Source organism: Condylostylus longicornis, unplaced genomic scaffold (assembly GCF_029603195.1).
Source record: "Condylostylus longicornis isolate FDR11 unplaced genomic scaffold, ASM2960319v2 ptg000010l, whole genome shotgun sequence".
NCBI lineage: Eukaryota > Metazoa > Arthropoda > Insecta > Diptera > Dolichopodidae > Condylostylus > Condylostylus longicornis.
The window spans coordinates 19,409,448-19,431,283 of NW_026577979.1; the positions used below are offsets into that span (position 1 = coordinate 19,409,448).

Genomic DNA, 21,836 nt, shown 5'->3' on the forward strand with positions numbered 1-21,836 from the left:
AACTAAATTCAAAATATATAACTTGTGAGTTTTAAAATGAGTTTTATGTCTAAAAAAGCCGTGTATATACTTCATAACGTAAGAAATTGATTCTGCAATGAGTTTAAATTAATATGTAAAGTTCTAATTACAAAAAACCACCGAATTGCTAATTTCATTTTCATCAATTTATACTTGAAATTCGAAATTTTATTAAAATTGGTTAATTTATTTTCAAAAAAAAACTTAAAATTAAATAATGATATAAAAACTTATGATATTTAAATTTTTCAACTAAAAATATAATACATAATCTTATTAAAAAGTATATATCTATTAACTCCTGAATCTTATATAAATATAATTTATTCCACTATACATAAATGTCTAATATTTTACTTTTATCACAATGTTCGTTTAGATAATGTTATCGGAGTGTTTTAGCTACCTTTATATTTTTACAAAAAAGAATAAAAAAAAAGTTTTCATTTTTGGTATATTCTCTCTTAAAACTATGTACATATTATTATTTAAATTAATTATATTAGGGAATTATATAACTTAAGCTAATTATTTTGTGAATTAATAAGAGTAAAGTGATGCTATAAAGATTACAAAGATAAAAAATTTTAAGATTAAATCATAATTAATTGGATAATTTTCATATAAAAATTTTTTAATATAGTTAATTTAAAAATAAAATTTATTTAATTTAATTAACTAGTCGTTCATCATCTCCAAATATAAAATCATATTTTTCAATTAAAACCTTTGCTAAAGTATTCATTCGTCCAATATCGAATGGTCCTGTATTTTCGGATAATAATATACAAGGGCCCCAAACTATAGCTAAATTAGATGCAGGCATACGATTTTCTGAACTATATTGCGCCACACTAAAATATAAATTGAAAATTAATTTTGTTATTTGTATTTAAATTTGACAAAAATATTTTTGCTTTTAAACTTACGTTGTTAAGTGCTTTAATAAATATTTTAAGGTTCCCAATGATGGTTGTGGTATTTCATTCAATATTTCCTTAATTAATGGTAAATTTGAATTGTCAACTAAATTATCGGGTAATTTACGATAATATGATTCTGGTATTAATGGAGTTTTTAATTCTCTAAAGAATAATTTTAAGAGACCAGTTATCGTATGAATATCTTCATTTTTCATTAACATTTTATAATCAAATATATAGTTTTCAGTTAATCTTTTTTTTAAATCATCAATAGCAACTTTATTTCCAGATGCCCGATATAATCCATCAATTTGTATACAGTCTTTTTGTTCAATAATCTCAATACAATCAACTACAAAACGTGGTACATTTTCACATATACCATTCATTTCAACTTCTTGCAATTCGGCATCAAATATAGGATATTTTGGTTGATCTTCAAAGCAAACACTATTCACGTTAAGACGCTTAAAGCTTTCCTTTCCTTTTTTATTGCCACTATCTTTGACTTGACGACTATTTCTATAGAGAAAAAAAAAAGAAAAAAATTACATTTAAAATTGGAACAACAAGCTACATTTAAGAAAAGAAATAATAGTTAATTTTAGCTTTAAAAATAAAATTTTTAAATCAATTACGAAATTTTTAATTTTTATTCAAAAAATTTTTTTTGTCGTAAGTGAAACCTCAATTTTATTTGGAGCCTATAAAGGCTATATTGGATTGTAATAGATTTGAATTAAATAACTAAAATTCAAATGGAGGGTGACAAAACTTTGATTCGTTTTTAAAAATTGGATGTTTTAAAATACAAAATTTTTTCTTATCGAAAACTGTCAGGCTTCGATGTAATTTTACCTATATATACAATTTATATGAAAGGACACAAACATGCGCACACTTGCGCTGAAGCGCTTACAATTATTTTAAACTTAATAAATGAAATTTTCAAAATAATATCCAATTTAAATTAATAATGCTATATGAATAAGTTAGATTTGATGGCTTTAAATTTACAATTTTACTAAAATAAAATTCATAAACACTTACAATTTTAGAACTCCTCTTTGCACTAAAAAGAAAAAAAAACAAAGAAATGGTTAATTAGAAACAATAATACGGCTACTATGTAAATAATAAAATATGAATTTTAGAAATTTGCTATTGGCAGCACTGAAATCGTTCATTGCGTTTAAGTTAATTGCAAGTTTCAAAATCTCATACTCCTATAAGGTGCTGTTACGGTTCTTCTATGACACAAAATTTAAAATCTAACCTGAGTTTGATGAAAGTTTTATATGTAATTATTGTTTAGCAACAGATTTAATCTAACAACAAATAATAGAAATTACTCTACTCTCATCAAATTTGCTCTTAAATTTTCTAAGATCAAGATGACTATAATTTAATTTTTTTATGAGCACGACAGCAAATTGGAAATAATAAAGTGATTTTGTAAAGAAATAACTCACACTTTGACATACATATAAATATTCGATATGAAAACAAAAAAAATTTCTTAAAAACAAGTTTTGATGTTAAGTCTAAGTTTTGTCAAATAATTTTACTATTGTAAGACAGCGTCGTAAATTTGATCTTATATTTTGTCATATATGTAAACGGCACCTTACAGTTATAAAATGAAATTTCAAAAAATCATTATGTAAAGTCATAATTTGCTGCTGTTACTGATTACTGTGCATTATTTACAAATATACTTAATTTAATTTTTTTATAATTATTATTTAATATATGCAATAATTAAATTACTAAACATTATTCGCAAAAACTTTCTCTTTTCTTAAAAGAAATTGTAAAACAGAAGATTTTTTTTTCAAAACAAAAATTTTCTTTTTTTGTTTTAACGAAATAACAATGCACATTTCTTTTTTAACTGCTTTTGCATACAGCAAAAAAAAATTTAATAAAAAAAACTTACATTTATTTCGGAATCTTTCACGTATTGATTTTTTATCTTGAGCATCAGGTATATTATGTAAATTATCAGTTGATTGACTTTTGAATTTCTGAAAATTATTTTGATCCGATTGTACAGCAGTTTCTTTGAGTTTTAATATTTCTTCCTCGGAAACAAACTAAAATAAATAAAGAAAAAAAAATATTTGATTATTAATATGAATGTTGTACTTACAAACAATGTAAAATTTAAAAAAAATCCTAATCTAACCAATACTAGTTTCCGCCTCCTAAACAATATAATTTATTTACAACAAGAGCGAATTTATACTCTTAATAAAATTACGAGCCATATTAAATTTTATTTAATATTATTGACTAAGCAGAACTAATTTCCTAAAAATTTCAATACCTGTAAAGAAATTTCACACTATAATAAATAAAATTTGCTACAATAATCACATATTAGTGTTAAAAATTAATTTTCAAAATGGAAAACGTATATGAGACCGACTTATCATTACAATAATTATAAACTCTTGTTATACTTAATAAAAAATTATCCGGATCTCTTAATTAACTTTCAAGGATTAACTTTTAAATATGAATTGTTTCAATAATATAGAAACAATGTAATTGTAATTACTAATTATGATGTAATTAGCTACAATATCTTAAAAAAATATCCACTTAATTATAATTTCTCCTGCTACCAGTATCTTATAAAAACTTACAAAAACAAATGCAATTATGAGTTTATTAAAAATTTTACTTTTAAACAATATTAAATTATGAATTGGTAATAATTTCAATCACCTTTTCCGTCTTCGAAAATACTAAATAACAATAAATTTACCTTTTTACAATTGAAACAACAAAATATAATATTAATAATAAAATCTATGCATGTTCTCAATATAAAACTCTTTGTAATACTGAATAGTCGCCAAATATTTCCGTCCATTTCTATTAACTAGTTATTTCCAGGCCTTAAATAACTGACGATTTGATCGCGACCAAAAATTTAAGTTTGAGTATTTTACGGATATCGGTACCTGTAATATTTTTTTTTATTTTGTAAAAACTAATCATCAAAAGTGTTATTGAAAAGAATTACGCATAGTTTTGTTGTGTTGATGTAAAATTACGAAAGTAATTAAAGAGCATTATTTTTTACCAAAATCCTCAACAAATACTTGAAAATTGTACCAATTCAATGATTTTGAACGATTAAATTTTTAAAAAGCTGTATTTTAATTCTTGTCAGATGTATTAGTCAATTAAAAAATAATGCTTTTTTATTCTTAACATCTGCAGTTTTTTAAGTTGCAGCAAACAAAAAGTTTGCTAATCAAAAGTCATAATTACTATAAAAATCTAAAAAATCATTGAAAATCTACGCCCAAAGCCACAGTTTTCAGGAAAACTTTTGGATGTTTTTCTTTAAATTAAGTCAAAAATACTGTTGCAACAATTTTCATGTTACAAATAACAATTTTTTGCAACAATTCATTCGAGATTTCATATATAAATTGTAATAGCCGATTCCTTAATTCTGTCGTAATTTGTCGCACCATACAACTTGGGCTTAGTTGAAATTACCGCATTTTTCATATTTTTTTCTTTTATTACTATTGCGGATAGAGAGGAAAGAACAGTGTATAAATAAGTATATAATGTCAACGTATTTACATTGTTCGGAAAAACGAGAGAAAAATTAATTACTCAAATTAAACGTTCCTATACAAAATACGATTATAAAACAGTTTTTCTCTTTTTTTGTCTTCTTTAGAGTAGAGTTAAATAAGTTACTTACTAATAGATAAGGTGCTAATCTTTAGAGCTACAATTTTTTGTATCTTAAATTTTGTTGTTTTTGTTATAAAAATTCTTACTCAAATGCTAATTTGTGTACTATGAACATTAGTAATTTTGAGTTATTAATATTTTTAAGATTTAATATCAAATACCAGATAAAATTTTAACTTTTGACCTAGTTTAAAATACTTATTAAAGAACACCAAATCATAAAAAAATAAACAAATTATTTACGTGTATAACCAATTAGTTTTGTACTTTTACCCAAAATCAACTTTAAATTAATATAATTAAAAGCATCTTATATAACAAATAAAATTTTTTCGTTTGAAATTTACGAGTATATTCTTTAATAACAAAAATTAATATAATAAAAACAGCCAAAGAGAATACAAAGCTGTTCACCTTTTTTATTTTCACAAGAAATATTTCATCAGAATTCAACATCGCCTTTTCTTCCACATAAAATCATTTAACCTTTCAACTTCATTCACATTTCGGAATATAAAACTCACCTAAATAATTAAATAATTAGCTAATCTAAATACTGTGCGTGTTGAGCGCACAAATTGTATATTACACAACACTTTGGTTGTATTTCGAATATTCATTGTAACATGCAATCACAATAACGAATCTTAGTCATTAAACTTTAATAACAAACATTTTGTTTTATTTTTTTTTATTTTTTTTTTATTTCAGGTTTTCACCTTTTTCAAAGGTAATTTTTATATAATGAAAAAAAAAAATTGTTTTGTTAGCATTTATTCCCTTGTTTTGATGACGAATCTATGATGCTTAAAGATCATTTTTCTTTGATCTTTTTTGTAGGTTAGTTTATTACCTGAATTTTTCTGTAATTCTATGTACCTTTGTATGTGTAAATTGTGTATATTAGTATAATTGCTATTTTAAATGCTTAGCTTATACTATGACGTACATGTATAAAATTCAATGATATTTGATATTTCTAATAAGAGAAAAGAAAAATAAAAAGATTATTATTGGCATTAAAAAAATACAGCCTTCATGGTCATGTAATTTAAGCTTCAAAACAAAATCAAAGCAAAAAATATTTTTCTTTCTATGATTAGCATATTTGAATAAGTAGTTAGTAAATCACTTTTCACTCAAGTCAACCATAAAGTTCTTCAACACTTTAATTTTTGCTTTTCTGCATTTTTTTTTATTTTTTTTTTTTTAAATATTAATGCTAATTTAACAATAGAAAAAAAAACTGATCACTCATTTTCATCTTTAGGCAAAAATTAGACAAATTATGCTTGCCATTCGAGGTCATCAAAATTAAAATGAAAAACTAAAAATAAATAAAGTAAAAAATGAATGTTTTTTTGATGAATGGTTTTGAAAACTTCATGTCATACTAAAAAGAAAAACGGAATGATTAGATATTTGAAAGTATATAAAATATAAATAAATAAATAAAACCACATTTTCAAAACCAAAATGGAATTCCCATGTTACATGAAAATGAACACATCCCATAACAGTTAAAATACTGTATTATCAAAAATAGGTTGTATGTCGAAAAGCATTTTGTCTTTAAAAGAGAAATTTGCAATTTTTGATGATCCCATGTCAAAATTTTAAATCAGTTTCATACGACATAAGTATAATCACACATAATATTATATACAGTATATATACTTACTAAGAATATACAGTATGTATGTGTGACTATTGTTAAAGGTTTTTTAAACAAAAGAATCCCTCACATGTTTTCTGATATTAAAAACATGATATTTAATTAATTTTTTCTTTTATTGTTTCAGAAAAAATAATATTTGAACGTTTTTCTCTACATTATACGTAAAACATCAGATCATCAACTACTACAATATTAAAAATCCTGATGTGATCAGCACATATTCGACTGCAATGTATATTGTCTAGTTTAGGGAAAATGTTACAGAAGATTATGAAAATGTTCTTTATACACTTCTCTACAATATTAAGCACACTAATAAGCTTTTAGTTAACATTTTCTTGAAACATGTAAATTTTGCTCTTAGTATAGAGTTTCTCTTGTGCTAGAACTCAAATATTAAATTTCAAGGCCAGAATATGTAAAATCGGCCTTCAAAAAGGTTCAAAAGTTTATTAACCAAGTCATGGCCGAAATAGACTCACATAAAAAATTTCATTAAAGTCGGTTCAGCCAAAAACTCGTCCACGTACAAGCCGAAAGACAGACAGGCTGACATCTTTTAAAAATAGTTTATTTACGTTTCTTTATTATGAAGAAATGCGTTCCCACAAGAAACGTTCTTTCATTCGAAATTTGATGCCATCACATCACCTTCCTTCTTGTATTTAATACGGTTAGTAAAAATAGGCGCTACAGTTAGTAAAGTTATAATCATTAATAAATGTGTGCTTCTATTATCTACTTCATACATATCAGTCTGTTAGTTATATACACATTATAAGTGTATATACTATATATACAAAAATTGTATTAACTTATATGAAATTTTGCACGTACATTTATGAGCGAATAATTATTATACGTAGTATCGAATATGTAATGTCATTATAAATTAAAACATGTGATTTCTGACACAAAAGAAATAAGTATATTTGAAATTTTTACTATACATGGAAAAATATGGGATTTACTTACATTTATTCATCCGTTTATAAATTAGTCAGAAATTGTTTTTTCATAAAGTCAATTACTCTTAAAAACAACATTTTTAATTTAAACGTGTATTATTTTCGGAAACCAAATTTTAATATAATTCAGAAATTCAATGTACTCTCTTTTATGGAATTATTTACATTCAATTGTTTATGCATAAATATTTACCACAAACTTTTCTATTTTAAAGCAAAAAACTATATATTTTCATTATGTAAATTAAAGTTTGTGATTAAAGTTTAAAAGAATCGAAATCGGAAGATATAAAATATTCTTGACCACTCTCGGAAAAATTGGGAGCGATTGGCAAATGGAAGACAGTTTCTTTTGTATAAAAAATTATTTGAAAAATATAAAACCCGATGAATCTACCAGAATAAATTGTCGTTATTAAAACACTCAAAATCCTTTATAAAGAATGGTATGCAGTGCGCCTGGTGTGTTCATACATTTTGAAAAGTTATACAAATCTTAAAAAGTGAAAGATATATGGCCTTTGTCCGCTTTATTATAAGCTCATGTTCTACACATATTGTACACGAATATATTAATAATCTTCTAATTTTTGCTCCAATATTTTTAGTCTACGGAAAAATTGATCTTCTTAGCTTAACACAAGTTCGTTAGATTTAGTTTTAAAAATTAGTGTAAAACTTTAAAATTGAAGGTAATTTTTGTTTTTTGTTATTGTAATTTATTGTTAAATTAAATTCAGCATATACATATGAGATAAAGTTATTAACATTTGTAATAAAATTGACATTTATTTGAATTAAAAGTTCAATTCGAAACATTTAATTCACATTAATTAAAGCGAAATAATGAATTGGAAACAAACTATTATTCCAAAAAATATACACAGACAAAAAAAAAATATGAAATTTAATGAAAAGCTAATTCTTTCTTAAAAAAATTAATTTGTTTAACTGGGGTCAGAAGTTTGTTCATCAAATTTATTCAAAAATTAAAGCAGTTTGAAATAAAATTATAAAAATTTTGTACTTAGTAAAATGAAATTCTCAAATGGACGCCACTGATCTTATTATTGAAAATATGTTTGTATCTACATACTGTAATAAATACATAAAAATAAATACATATTACATATGGATATATAAGAAAAAATAAAAAATTAAATTAAAATAAAAAACTGACTAAAAAAGAAAAAAAAACATTTTCATTCACCTGATTTCAGAATGTGGAATAAATTCACCTGACAATAATGTTGAGGTTGTTTTCATTTTGTTTTCATTTTTTTTTTTAATACAGTGCTTTGCTATTATATTTATTATACAGGTAAAAAAAACGGTATCATATACAAAGCAATATAACAGAATACACACATTTACATACTCACAACTAACTATGAATGCTATTAAGATTAATTGTTTTTAGTTTTTATTGTACTTTGGTTTTAATTCTTATTCATTTTGTTTTGTTGTTTTTTGCACGTTACATTCAATGATTCCAACAATTTAATTTATCTTATACTATTACTAATTTTAAATAAAACATTTTTGATAATAGTTGTGTATACTACATAATTATATGTATACATGTTTATGTCAAATAGATATAAACATTGCAGTAAAATAAGTTAGAAGCCATCTTAACAAAACTAAATTAATATAATTGTATGAGATTCAAAGGGTATTTTAAGCGCGTCTAATAATAATATACCCGAAAATATGTGCGATCTTATGAATAACAGAAGTTTGTCAAATAAATTTAAATTAAGCATAAACTTAGTGAGATTTACGGTAATGCAATTTATTAAACAATTCAACTAATTTGTTGAGCTTCAGATTTCAATAAATATAAGAAACGAAGAAAGAAATTTATAATATCTCACAAACATTAGGGTATTGCTACACGATAAAAAAATTTATATTACTTTTAAATTTAAAAATATTCATCAATCACATAAATTTTTCTTAGAACAGGGACTTCACTGTAAATTTTTCATAATTTTTTTTTTTATTTACATTCAAAGTAACGTACGATCAACTATTATATTTTAATATGTATTGTTTGTATATTATATAAAATTTAATACATACACATGCATGTATAAGAAAAACACTAAATTTAAATTGGAAATAGAAAAAATATGGAAAATTTCAATTTAATTTTAATTCAATTTTAACATTATTTAATTAAAAAGAGAATAAGAGAAAAATAAACAGAGAATGAAAAATTCCGAATAACGTCATGTCTTACCATATTTCCGTATCACAGATAGATTATTTGATTGACAGCAACTATGTACATAACGTATGTTTGTTGATAAAATACAAATATTTTTAATAGGGAAATCGGAAATTTCAAAAGAGCGCCATGTAGGTAACCATAAGTTAAAAGTTATGAAACAAATTCATAAAATCAGCGAATATTTGCGTTTTTTGTCACCAGAAACAAAATTTCCAATATCGGAAACTAGAACTCAATGTCATTGTCGATTTTAGATTTTAAAAGCTGATGTTTTCACTTTTTAGCATGCGAAACCAAATAAATCAAATTCCACTAACAATTCTTTTTTAAATGGAAAGTAAATTGCACTTTATATGAACTTATAAGTCTATATAAAAAAAAGTTTTCAAGTTTCATAATATAGTATGTACATATGTGCATTTATAATAATTGATACGTGGTTACATATGATACTTCTTGTGGCACTCTTGTGAAACTAATATGTAATTAGACGTGTACTGTACAAAAAAAATAATTTAGTCAAGTGTTTGCAATTTCCATAAAAGAATAAAGTGTTAATTAATTATGCAAATACAACTAGCATACTATTTATGTACATACATATGTAAACTTTGTATTGAAAAAAAAAACTATATTTTTTTTAAATTGCAAAATAAAAAATAGCAAAAAATTAAGTTTCTCTTGAGTTTTTTTTAGTTTGTTTGAATTTTCAATTTTTTCTAAATAATAAAAATTATCTGAAATGATAATTAAATTCTCAAGCTTTCCAAATAAATCGTAAATTACTATGATTTTACTGTTGGCCAATGCAATTTTTTTTACCAAAGCAATGAAATGAAATGAATATACTTAAATTGCGTACACGATCGACCAGATATTTAAGATTACATAAATACGTAGAAAAAGAAAGGCCTAAAATAAATTTAATGTAACAAGAGCAAATAATTAAAGTATAAAAAGACCAACCTGTAGCAAAATAGAACGTGGATCAATTCAAAAAATTTATTCTGAAATTGTATATCACATATATACTAAAAATTGAGTTTAAAAATGCTTACTAATACCTTTTAAATGGAAACTTGTAAAAAAATCTCCCAATAAAAAAATAGAAATCAGAAAAATACTAACTTAACAAATTCGGTACTTCCCGAACTATAATTTGTATTGTACAAGATATTTTGAAATTTAGAATATTCTTTCAATTATATATGCAACTTTTTGAAGGTATTATAAAAGGAGTAAAAAATCCCATTATTTCAACCAATATTTCAATATAAGCACCATTTAAAAATTAAATGTAATTCTTTATTAATGCTACAGTTATAGTCATATAATTGCTTTGTAAATTACTTTTTAAATATTTTATAATTTTCTGCTGCAATTTATAACCTCAATAATTTACAAGAACTTACACATTTATTATGTTAAAATTATATTCTATAAATAAAATGATATTTATGAATTCATTCAACAAAAATTTCTTATATTTAAAGCTCTTAAACTAACACAGAAAAAAAAAAAGATTTCTATTAAGAAACTTGAGAATTAAATTGAGTCAATGAAATTTAATATTTTCAATCCATAAAAAGCATGCAACAAAAATAAAGATCATTCAAGTATATTCTCTTTATAGAAAAATTAGCAATTATTTATACTGATTTCGAACTGCATTATGGATTTATAAACAGAAAGAATAAGTTTAACACACTATACAAAAATTTTGTTATAATAAAATTTAATAGATATAAAGCCGACTTTCGCAAAGAATTTTAATTAGATTGCAGTCAAAATAAAATAAAGTTGAGTGCATAACTAAAATCAATGAGGAAGTACAAAATTTTTGAAACTGAGCTCATGTTCATATTATGATAAAATATATTTGCCTAAAATTATGTACAATAACATTTTAAAGGTTTAAAGAAATGCTGCTTAATTTAACTAAAATTCTTACATTAAACTGTTTAAAATACTACTTAATAGAACTCAATCAAATTTGCTAGTCAATTAAATGCCATTAAGTTTTGTAAAATATTTAGTTAAGCTTCAAAGACCGTTTAATTTACAGCTAAAACTAAATGATAGCTAACCATTTAGTCTAATTGGGTATTTAATTAATTGAAACTGTATAAGTACTCATAATAGCATTTATAATATTCCCCAAATAATTAACCCTTGATGAATACCCAAGGTTGACACGATCAACTACGAATAATTCCCATTTCTTTGTAAAGTTGGTAAGAAACCGACAAATATTTCAAAGAATTTTAGCAAACCAAAAACGAATTTGACGTGTTTTACTTATAATTATGTAATTTGTCGATTCATATGTATCTTCAATAACATATACCATATTCTATAATAATTAGATATACTAATAAAAATATATTCTTGCTTAGAATGTAAAGCAAAAATATGTTTTAGTATAAAGAAAAAAATGTGTTATTGGTCGCATACATATGTTAAAGAAAAAGAAAGTTTATTAAAGAAAAATCAATCAATTTTAATGTTTGGATCTTGGATTTTCTGAAAAGGTTTCACATATATACATTTATACTCTGAATTTTATGTATTATAATTAAATTCATAACTTTGAAAATTAAGCAATTTCAATAATAAAACAGATGTTAATCGAATCATTTAAAGTAAAACTGATATAATCTTGGAATGTAACTTAAGTTGAACATCAAGATCGGAAATTCTTACAAAGCGTGATATATGACGCAACCAAAAAATATGTTTAGCGCTTTTATAACTCCAGACAATTATATACATACTCGTATTTACATATAAATGTTCGTAAACTTAAAAAAAATTTTTCACATTTTTTACCACTTAAAGCATATTGTAACTTTTAAACTTTAAATAAAAAAAAAAACAAAAAAGATAACATTTTTTAGCGAATTTTATTTTTTACTTTTACCGCAAGACATACATAATATCTTAAAGATTGCACATACATATACATACATATCTATTTGTGATTAAAGCAATATTAATTTATTTCTACCATATATTCTACATTTAACTGCAGAATTCATACATACACACGTTCGTGCAATATAAGAATGTATGTAATAAAACAAAAAGTAAACTAATAATCTAAAGTTCATTAAAATATCTTTGTTCAGTGATTCAAAATGGACGTCATGAATTTTAAAATTAACAATATGATTTTTGAACGAAAAAGGAGTTTCCCTATCTACACTGATTAGTCATAAAAAAAGAGCATAAAATTTTATTAACAAGTTGTTTCTTCTTCCCTTGTTTTCCTCATTATAAAAAATAAATATTTATGATGGCGCGGTTATCTTTCAAAGTCGGAATATACATACAAAAACCAAAGTCAATTAGATTTGTAGATTAGCACGTGTTTCTTGGAATATGTAAAAGTAAAAATATTTACAGTCCCTAAGATTTAATGTAAAGAGAAGCTAAATTTTTTGTTTTCGGCACACTTTAAAAAATTATTTGAAAAATATGAACCACCGATTTGATTTTGTCTTGTCTCTTTACAAAACTTCTACACCGTTTCAGATTTCCATTATCTAAGTTATAACTCAATAATTATGAAAATGCAAGTTTTTGACAAACTACTGAATCAAAATCTAACTCAAATTCTAAGAAAGTTCAAAAACAATTTCTTCGATTGAAGGAAGCTCGAACAAATTTCACAATTAAATGTCGAATTAAACTTTCACTTTGATAACCATATCAAACCGGTTTACTATACGGAAACTCAAATCAGTCTCAAATTTCAACAGCTTCTTAATTAAGTACTATAGGTTATTTCTGCGATACTACACAAATTAGGTTTGAGAGTCTATGTAGTTTTTATATTTTTTGAGTAAAAAAAAATTTATAAAATTTATTTTTGGATATGAAAATATCTTTATTGTGTTCAATGCTGACCTGCAATAGTCTTTAATTTCTTTCCTTAAAATTCTTAACTATAATTTTATTTAATTGCAGTTAACTCTACCGGATTGCAATTCGAAAATTTGTGAATTATCAAAATCTTGGTACATATATGATGATTTTTGTATTAAATATGCAACAAATAACTGGAAAGATTTCACAATAAATTCCATTTAAACAGTCAAATATTAGAGGTGTGTGAAATTATGAACTCAAGTTCATCTTGACAAAAGTTAAATTAAATTAAAATATTAACAGCCCTATTTACTTTTAACACTTTAGAGTATTTCTGAAAATTCAGTGCTTAAGGTTAGAGCTGAAAAGCTTGCAAAGCTCTATATACAAATTAAATGTAAAGCTTCTCTAAAGCTTTGCAGCTGTAAACTTAAGAATTGCATTTCCAGAAATACCCTTAATTTCAACTGATTCTGATTATTCATTATTATATTGACATTCATTCAAATTATACATACATATATATATATGTATATATTTACAATTTTTCTTTCACATTGTTAATTATGGACAAATAAAGAAGCCAGCATAAGTACATATATAAAAAATATTAAAATTAATTAAAATACAAATAATTAAAGTTATTAATAACTCAATTCATACTAATTTTAGCTTAAAAAATAAGTTCCGTAAGGGGAAAATTACATCTGCTTTGGAAAACCTCTTATAGAATATTCATCACAATTCTTATTCCAAAATATTTCCAAGAAACAATTAAATTGAATAAACCTACAGTTCATTCTATAACTGGTACGACAATTTTATTATTCTCATTGTAATATTCTGAAATCAAATATGAGTTAAAATAAACAAAATTTTTTGGAAGCGTACCCAATCTTAAACCTTTTTTGGAATGTTTAAATTATTTCAGTATGTACATATAAAATTACTCAACATTTTTATTAAAAATAATGTGTATATTTTTTAAAATTTTAACATATAGAAATTGAATTATTCAAAGAAATTGTGACTAAAACGCCCACTTTATTTATTTAAATAAGAAATAAAAAATAATCAAGGAATTTATTAAATTATTGAGAAAAAATAATGATATAATTAAAAAAATATTAATATATCAGTTTAATATTTGAAACACGAAAATTATCAAAAAAATATGAAATTTAAAAATTATAACTAAATTCTTGTTTATGTAAAACGCGTGACTTTTAAGAAAATTTAACACTCTAAGCATACAACACTCTTAGCTCCGCCGACCTTAACAGAACCGTGCGTTTTCGCTAAGAAAATATTTCCAAAACCGAAATATTTTGAGTAACACCCGGGAATCGATAAATACTTTTTGCATATGTGGTGTTATGTAGTTATACAGCAGAGAGAAAGACACTTAAAGGCAAAATTATTTCGTTACCAAATATTGTTTATAGTATAATCTTGGAAATACCACAATTGAAATTTGATCCTTAATTTTTTCAACGAATTTCAAAGCCAAAATAATAGAAATAGTAAATAAGGAAATGTGCACTCCAATAAAACAATCAAGAAGAGGTTTTTTTTAAAAAATTTTAAAAAATTTTAAGAAGAGTATAAATCTAAAGTCATATTGGATTTTACAAGTGTCCCAATTATTTTGTTTGCCAGTTAATATACAGTTATTGTATATCAATCATATAACGGCATTTGCCTATTGTACAATATTATGAAAAGTACAAAATTCTTAATTAAAAAAATAAATTAAAATATTTCAAAAATTTTGTTACATATACGAAGCTATAAACAAGCCAAGAATTAAGTGCTTTTTTCAACTTCTTCAATTTGTGAATCCCCTCATGAAATCATTGTTTCCATTTATATCCACATCAAATTATTCATATAGACTTCAGGAATTTTATTCGACAATTCAAATTTTTTTATGAACATTTTTCTCCAAAGTAAACGTTCTCCAAACATAAAAACGTGAAAAAAAAAACAGAAAACATAATGATTTTTTAAATATTTGGACTTCCTCTAAGAGACCAATTTTTAATAAGGCCATTTTATCAAAAAAATTCTATCAATCAGCATAATTGCTTAAATAAATGCAAGAATTACCAAAAAACTTGATTCGAAATTTAATTTTATATGATTTTAATGGTTTCTTATTTATACTCATAGTGGTATTACTCATAGTGAAATTACAATTTACTATTATGACAATTTTTTACCCTTGTAACACAAACAGAATTCTAAAAACAGTAAACTCTTTTGGCTCTTTTACTTGAACTAATATAGAAACTTCCTAAAACATTTTTTTTCGTTTTACGAGGAAATTAGTGTTTAAAAAATAAAACAAAAAATTGTTTAATTTTGTGCTAGCCCTTCTTAAAAAGGATTTCTGTCCAAAAAAATAAAATAATTTCACGTTCTCTTCTTTCTTTTTTCTTATTTTTTGTTTTCGAATAGTTTATTTTTAATTTTGACAGAACAGTGTTTCCTTTTTTATATGTATATTGTAGTTGTAACAATTTTATTTTTGGCATATTAAATATGACATTGTCGTATAATGCGGTTCTTAAAGAATTTATGGCCTAACCAAAAAAAAAATTCTTTTTTTGAACATAATTTTCAAAAAATAAACAACTGAAAAAGAAAAATAGTTGTTTCTTTTTTATTATTTTTTAAACAAAACAAAACTTCTTTCATTCATTCATTCTTAAAGGTCTTTTTTCAGACGTACATAAAATATAGGAAAGAGATATTGTCGACACTATAAAATCAGAAAAGTTTAATATTCAAAACGCATATAATTACAACATTTTCTCACATAAACAACAACTAACAAAATTTATTTTTTATTGTTCCGTTTAAACAAAAAAAATTTCTATAAAGATGAAAAACTCAAGAAGAAAATATGAACAAGAACTCTTTTCCCATCATAAAACTCTGCTGTTAATAAGAAAGCAGAAACCACTCGAATAAAATTAAAAATATTAAAATTTTATTTAGATTTTTACAAAATATAAATTTTGTATAAATTAACATGCATTTAAGCAAGTATATCAGCAATTTAGATTGTTTATGCTAAACATAAAAATATCCAAAAGAAAAATAAGAATAAAAATATCATGTGTATATCACTAAATCTCAAAACTTACCATATCTTCTTCATCTTCAATAAGATTGATATTCATTAATGTTTCCTTCCATGCCAGTATAATACTTTGAAAATTATTATTGAAATTTTGTTTATAAAGAAAACCATATTTTTCAGATTCATCAGCGACAATTGTAGCATTAGTTAAAGTTGTTAATGGTGTACTTTCACTTGTAATATTGTTATTACAATTTGTATTGCTACTATTCTGAGAACTAGCAATTGCTGCCATTGCAGTAATTTTTCTTTTTAATGCAATATTTTCATAATTTCTATGTAATGAAGTTTTCATACGAAATGAATCGGAACGTAATATAACAGTATTATTATTATCATTTTTATTATTATAATTATTATTTGTAATATCTAAATTAAGTGATTGAGGAAGAGGTTTCGTTGTTATCCTTGATTCCAATTGAGTTTCATTATTATTTTCAAAAGAATTATTATTTGAATTATTATTATTATTATTTGTAATTGAAGTATTTAATTTGATATTGTCATTTATATTTAAGAAATTGTCATTTAATTTAAAATTTATTTCATTGCTATTATAATCATATAATATTTTACGATATTTTGCAACAGATGGACTATATAAAATGCATACTGTTTTCCATGAATTAAAATTATTTTGATTTGTATTATCAAAATTTATCATTGTTGTTTTTTGATCATTTTTCACATTGTACGAATTCGCATTATTAATTAAAAATGATTCCATTTTTAATTCTGGATCTGATTTTGATATTCTTATACAATTACTTCCAGTTAAGGTACTTCCGGTGGAAGTTGATAGACTACTACCACAATTAAAATCATCATCATCATTTTCCTTATTTGTTTTTATTAATAAATCATTTGAATTCGTGTTCGAATTTCGGGGATAATTTATGGAATTTGATTCTTTAATATTCATTTTGGTTGAAAACATAAACTCATCGTCTGTTTCCCATTGACTGTGATCGTCTTCAGTTGTATTTATGGTTATCTTTTCTGATGAATCTTCCGTTGTTGATGAATCATCTTTAATGTCAGCCCCTTCAATAAAATCTAATGAAGTTATTTTAAATTTCGGTTCTTTATTTTTCAGATATGGTGATAATAATGGTGATTGCGACGATTTGAAAGATGTCTTGTCTATATAATATAATATATTGGCTAAAGTTAATACAATAAATTCAATTTTTTTTAAGTTGATGAATATTTCAATATTGCATTAGTAAACTTATAATAATTATTGTAATATGAATTGATAAATTTCCGAATTTGTAATTTTCAAAAAAAACTATTTGCTTAATATTTGTTTAGTAAGATTTAAGTTCAAATAAAAATTGAGTTTATTGAAATATTGAAAATTAAAATTTTATAAAGTAATCTATGTATTCTATACTAATGTTAAATTTTTGTTGACAATCAAGGTATTTATAGACTTAGTCGAAGGTTTAGACATCAAATATTTTTCAGAAATTTTATTGGATACAAATTGAAAAAAGTCCGCATAAAAAAAAATCTGCCGACTTTAGTCTAGTTATCAAACTTTCAACTATGTTTGATAGCGTAAACCTCACTCACATAGATCTGATATGCATAATTACAGAAATCTAAAACATCCATAACTAAAGAAATTTCCTGATAATTGCATCGGCTAAAAACACATAACATTTAACGCAACACAGTTGAACACTTACTCGTAGAAATAATAAAATGTTTAACTCATAAATTTCAAAATTGGAAAAATTAAATTTAGAAATTCTTAATTAATTGCATACCCAGCTAAAATATCAAGTTTGAATATCATACCAAAACCAAATTGTTGTTTTATTCTTTAAAAAGGTTTTAAATACACATAATATTTAGTCCTGCTCTTTATAAAGAATTTCTTTGAAAAATAGTCGCAATTTCTAATTTTAAAAAAGTATAAATTATATTTTAGTTGTATATTTAATTTAAATAAAAACCACAGCCATGTATGTATGTACATAATAAATACAAGACTCTCATAATTTTGCTTTAAAAACTAATTTCACTGTAATTTCAGTATAGATATAATGTACATAAATACATTACAATACAACATAGATAACGAATAAGACTATACCTCAATTTTAAGGTAAAAAGTGATAACACGAATAAAATATGAATAATTCACCAATGGAAACCAAAATAATACGAGAAAGTTTTACAATAACTTTATAGTCTGGCGCCGACATATGTACATAAAAATACGCGAACGCGACTATACGAAATATGTACATAATATGTCATGCGTAATTATAATGAAATATAAAGAGTAATCGAACTGACTTAGAAAATAGAATAATTTTCTTAAAAATATTTTAAGTGTAAAAATAACTTACTTGTTATTTTTTCAATCATTTGCAAAACGTATATTTTTACCTCAAAATCCTAAATATTTAAGAGAAATTAAAATAAAGGTATTTAAGACAGAAAGAAACTAAAATATTCCATTTTCATTACTTAATTACAAAAAAAAAATTAATAAATTCAAAGAGAAAATACTACAAGGAGATGTTCTAAGCAAGTTTAGCATTAAGTTGAATTTAAATTGAATTTTGGTCCAAGTGCTCTGACGGATATGCAATTTTTAGCTTTGCAATTGTTTGCTTACTTATTTGTGTTCCATAGGTTCGCATTCAAGCGCGCACGGATTTGTTTGTGCACCAAGTTTTATCTTTCTATCTTAAGCAGTTTAGAAGTCTTATAGAAAGACAGACGAATGGACTAAGAGGCACAATTTTTCCATAATGTTTTTGATAATGAAAAGAGTTTTTAGTGGAAAACGAAGCTATTACTTACGCACTCTTCTTGATAACGAAATTAAAATATCTAAGAAAAGCAAGTACAATTAATTTTCTGTCACTTACTAAATAACAAATTGGAAAACTTTATGATACAAAAAAGATATAAAAAATGTTTACGAGAACAACTGCTTCAAGTAAAAATTCTTCAAAACAAGACTCTTAAGTTTAGAAACTTTTTTATAAAACAATTTATTTAATATTGTGAAAAAATGAAAAAAAAATACAAAAGCTTATCAACAAATGTCTCTTTTTATAGCGTTAATGTATCGCGCTCTAGAATTGTTTGTTTATTTTTTAACTAACACAAATAAAGTTGAATCTACCTTGATTTTCGTATATAATATATATGTATGTATGCTATGTACATATTATACAATAAAAATATTTTGGAATAATATGTGAATATGAAAATATTATAAAAATGTTTGTGTTGGCTTCTCAATCTTGTAAAAATAACGCCGCTCCAAGTATACATTTTATGTAAAACGTTGATTTTAACACGCATACATTATTAAATGAAGCAATTAAATACACTTAAATCTTTAAAAAGATACTATTTATCACTTTATTTATTATTGATTACTATTTTAATCGAATTTATTTCAAAATCGACCCAAAATTAATTAATTTATATTAAAGTTGGCTAAAATAATGTAAATTAAATGCAAGTAAATAGTGCAAATAAGCAAAGTTATTTTTCAGGTATAAATACAGATGTGTTTGTTCTACAATCAAAAATTTCAATTTATTACGAAAATTTTTTTCGAAATTAAGCATATTGACCTTTATGAAATAAGTACATATTAAAAATAAATTTTAAACCTCACATGTTAAGCCTTCTGTTTTCAACAATCAACTTTTTGAATTTACTTTTCCTTCGAAAAGCGTTAAAATTTGGGAGCACAGTTTCATACAATAGTACTTACACGCAAAAATCAAAAAAAAGAAAACGTGGTTTGAAAGGAGGCATGTGTTCTAGTTATTATTATTACGAGTATTATTAAGATAGAATATTAGGTTATTAGCGCAACTCAAAATTCAATTTTATTAAAGAAATTAATTGGTTTTAAAATAAATTGTATGTTGGTTATAACAACACCATGTATTATCAATTACATATAAGAATCTTATTTAAATATAAAGAGAAACCTAAATTAATTGATAGACACTTAAGTATTGCATTTATGCAGGTTGTGTAAGAATATGTTATAATTAATTTAACAATTTAAAGTAAAATGATCTTTTAAAAACAGAATGATTTGTTTTTTTTTAATTACTTTGTCAGACTATCAATAAGCTCATTAAATAAACATTTTTCTGTCTATTTAAGTATATAAAACGAATCTTTGCTAAAATGTTAATTTCCATTAACCTATTTTGCAATATTTCTGACTCATTTTAATCTTTAAAATTCTAAACTAGTTTCACAAAATCTTAAAATTTTCATAAAAATTGAATAGTTATTTAATATTATGCGCATATGTATAAAATAGCGTTTGTTTAACTACAATTACACATTAGTAATAATTATTATTGTGTACACCAACATATTTGCAAAGCTAAACGTTTTTAATTATCAATTATTATAATATGAATGAATGCAATTCAAAGGAAATATTCATCAAAATTAAAAAAAAAAAGGAAAAAAAAATTCAAAGCTCTTATTAAATCTTACCTTTATTATTTATATCTGATTCATTATTATTACTAAAAGACGACGCCTTATTATTTCCTACATATTTTGATTCAAAATCAGATTTACTATTATTATTATTTTTCTCTACTGTATTTAAAGTTTGACATTTCCATATTGGTTGATAAATATCATCATCATCTTTTAATTGTGATCTCATATCATGAGGTGATGTTGACAATAATGATGATGATAAATTTTTATTAGCTGTACTTTTACTTCTTGATGATACAATTGGAGGTGAAACTTTTATGGAATTTGTTGGATTTATTACCGTTGTTGTTGTTGCCTGTTGTAATTCTACAATTGTAGCCTTTGATAGATTTCTGGGTTTTAAAGGTGGTGTTGGTGGTAATGTTGGTGCCATATGAGGTAAAAATCTTCTAGGTGGTGGAATTGGTTTTTTACGATTTACTTTATTATTAATTTCACTATTTTTATTATTAATTGAATTATTATCCTGAGGATTATTTTTATTTGGTTCACTACTCATAAAATCAATTAAATTGCCTTTATAATTGTTAAATTCTTTCGTAATAAAATTATCACGTATACAAATTCTGCTATTACTATTGTTAGATTTTATTTCCTTATTTTCTTCAATTTGTTTTTTTCCAAAATTTTCATCAAAAATCAATGTTTGCTTAGTAAATACAAAATGTTGGAACTTTCTAAATAATTTCAATAAATATTTTTGTTCGCACCTAAAATATTTTTCATTATTTTGTATATAACTTAAAAATGA

At 23.6% G+C, this 21,836-nt stretch overlaps 1 protein-coding gene across 3 annotated transcripts; it reads right to left on the reverse strand.

Annotated features, from left to right (window-relative positions):
- Positions 1–233: 233 nt before the first annotated feature.
- On the reverse strand, positions 234–21,756 carry LOC129619024 (homeobox protein 2). 3 transcript variants are annotated; one of them, XM_055534085.1, is made up of 6 exons: positions 21,074–21,756; positions 16,575–17,626; positions 2,884–3,040; positions 1,995–2,016; positions 951–1,466; positions 234–875 (listed from the first exon to the last, which is right to left on the reverse strand). In XM_055534085.1, exons 1-6 carry the CDS (start codon positions 21,582–21,584, stop codon positions 692–694), a joined length of 2,442 nt encoding a protein of 813 aa, XP_055390060.1. In that variant the 5' UTR covers positions 21,585–21,756; the 3' UTR covers positions 234–691. The 3 variants fall into 3 exon arrangements, with proteins under 3 accessions (XP_055390060.1, XP_055390061.1, XP_055390059.1); XM_055534086.1 differs by having other exon boundaries at positions 235–875; positions 16,575–17,614; XM_055534084.1 differs by having other exon boundaries at positions 236–875; positions 16,575–17,713.
- Positions 21,757–21,836: the final 80 nt, after the last annotated feature.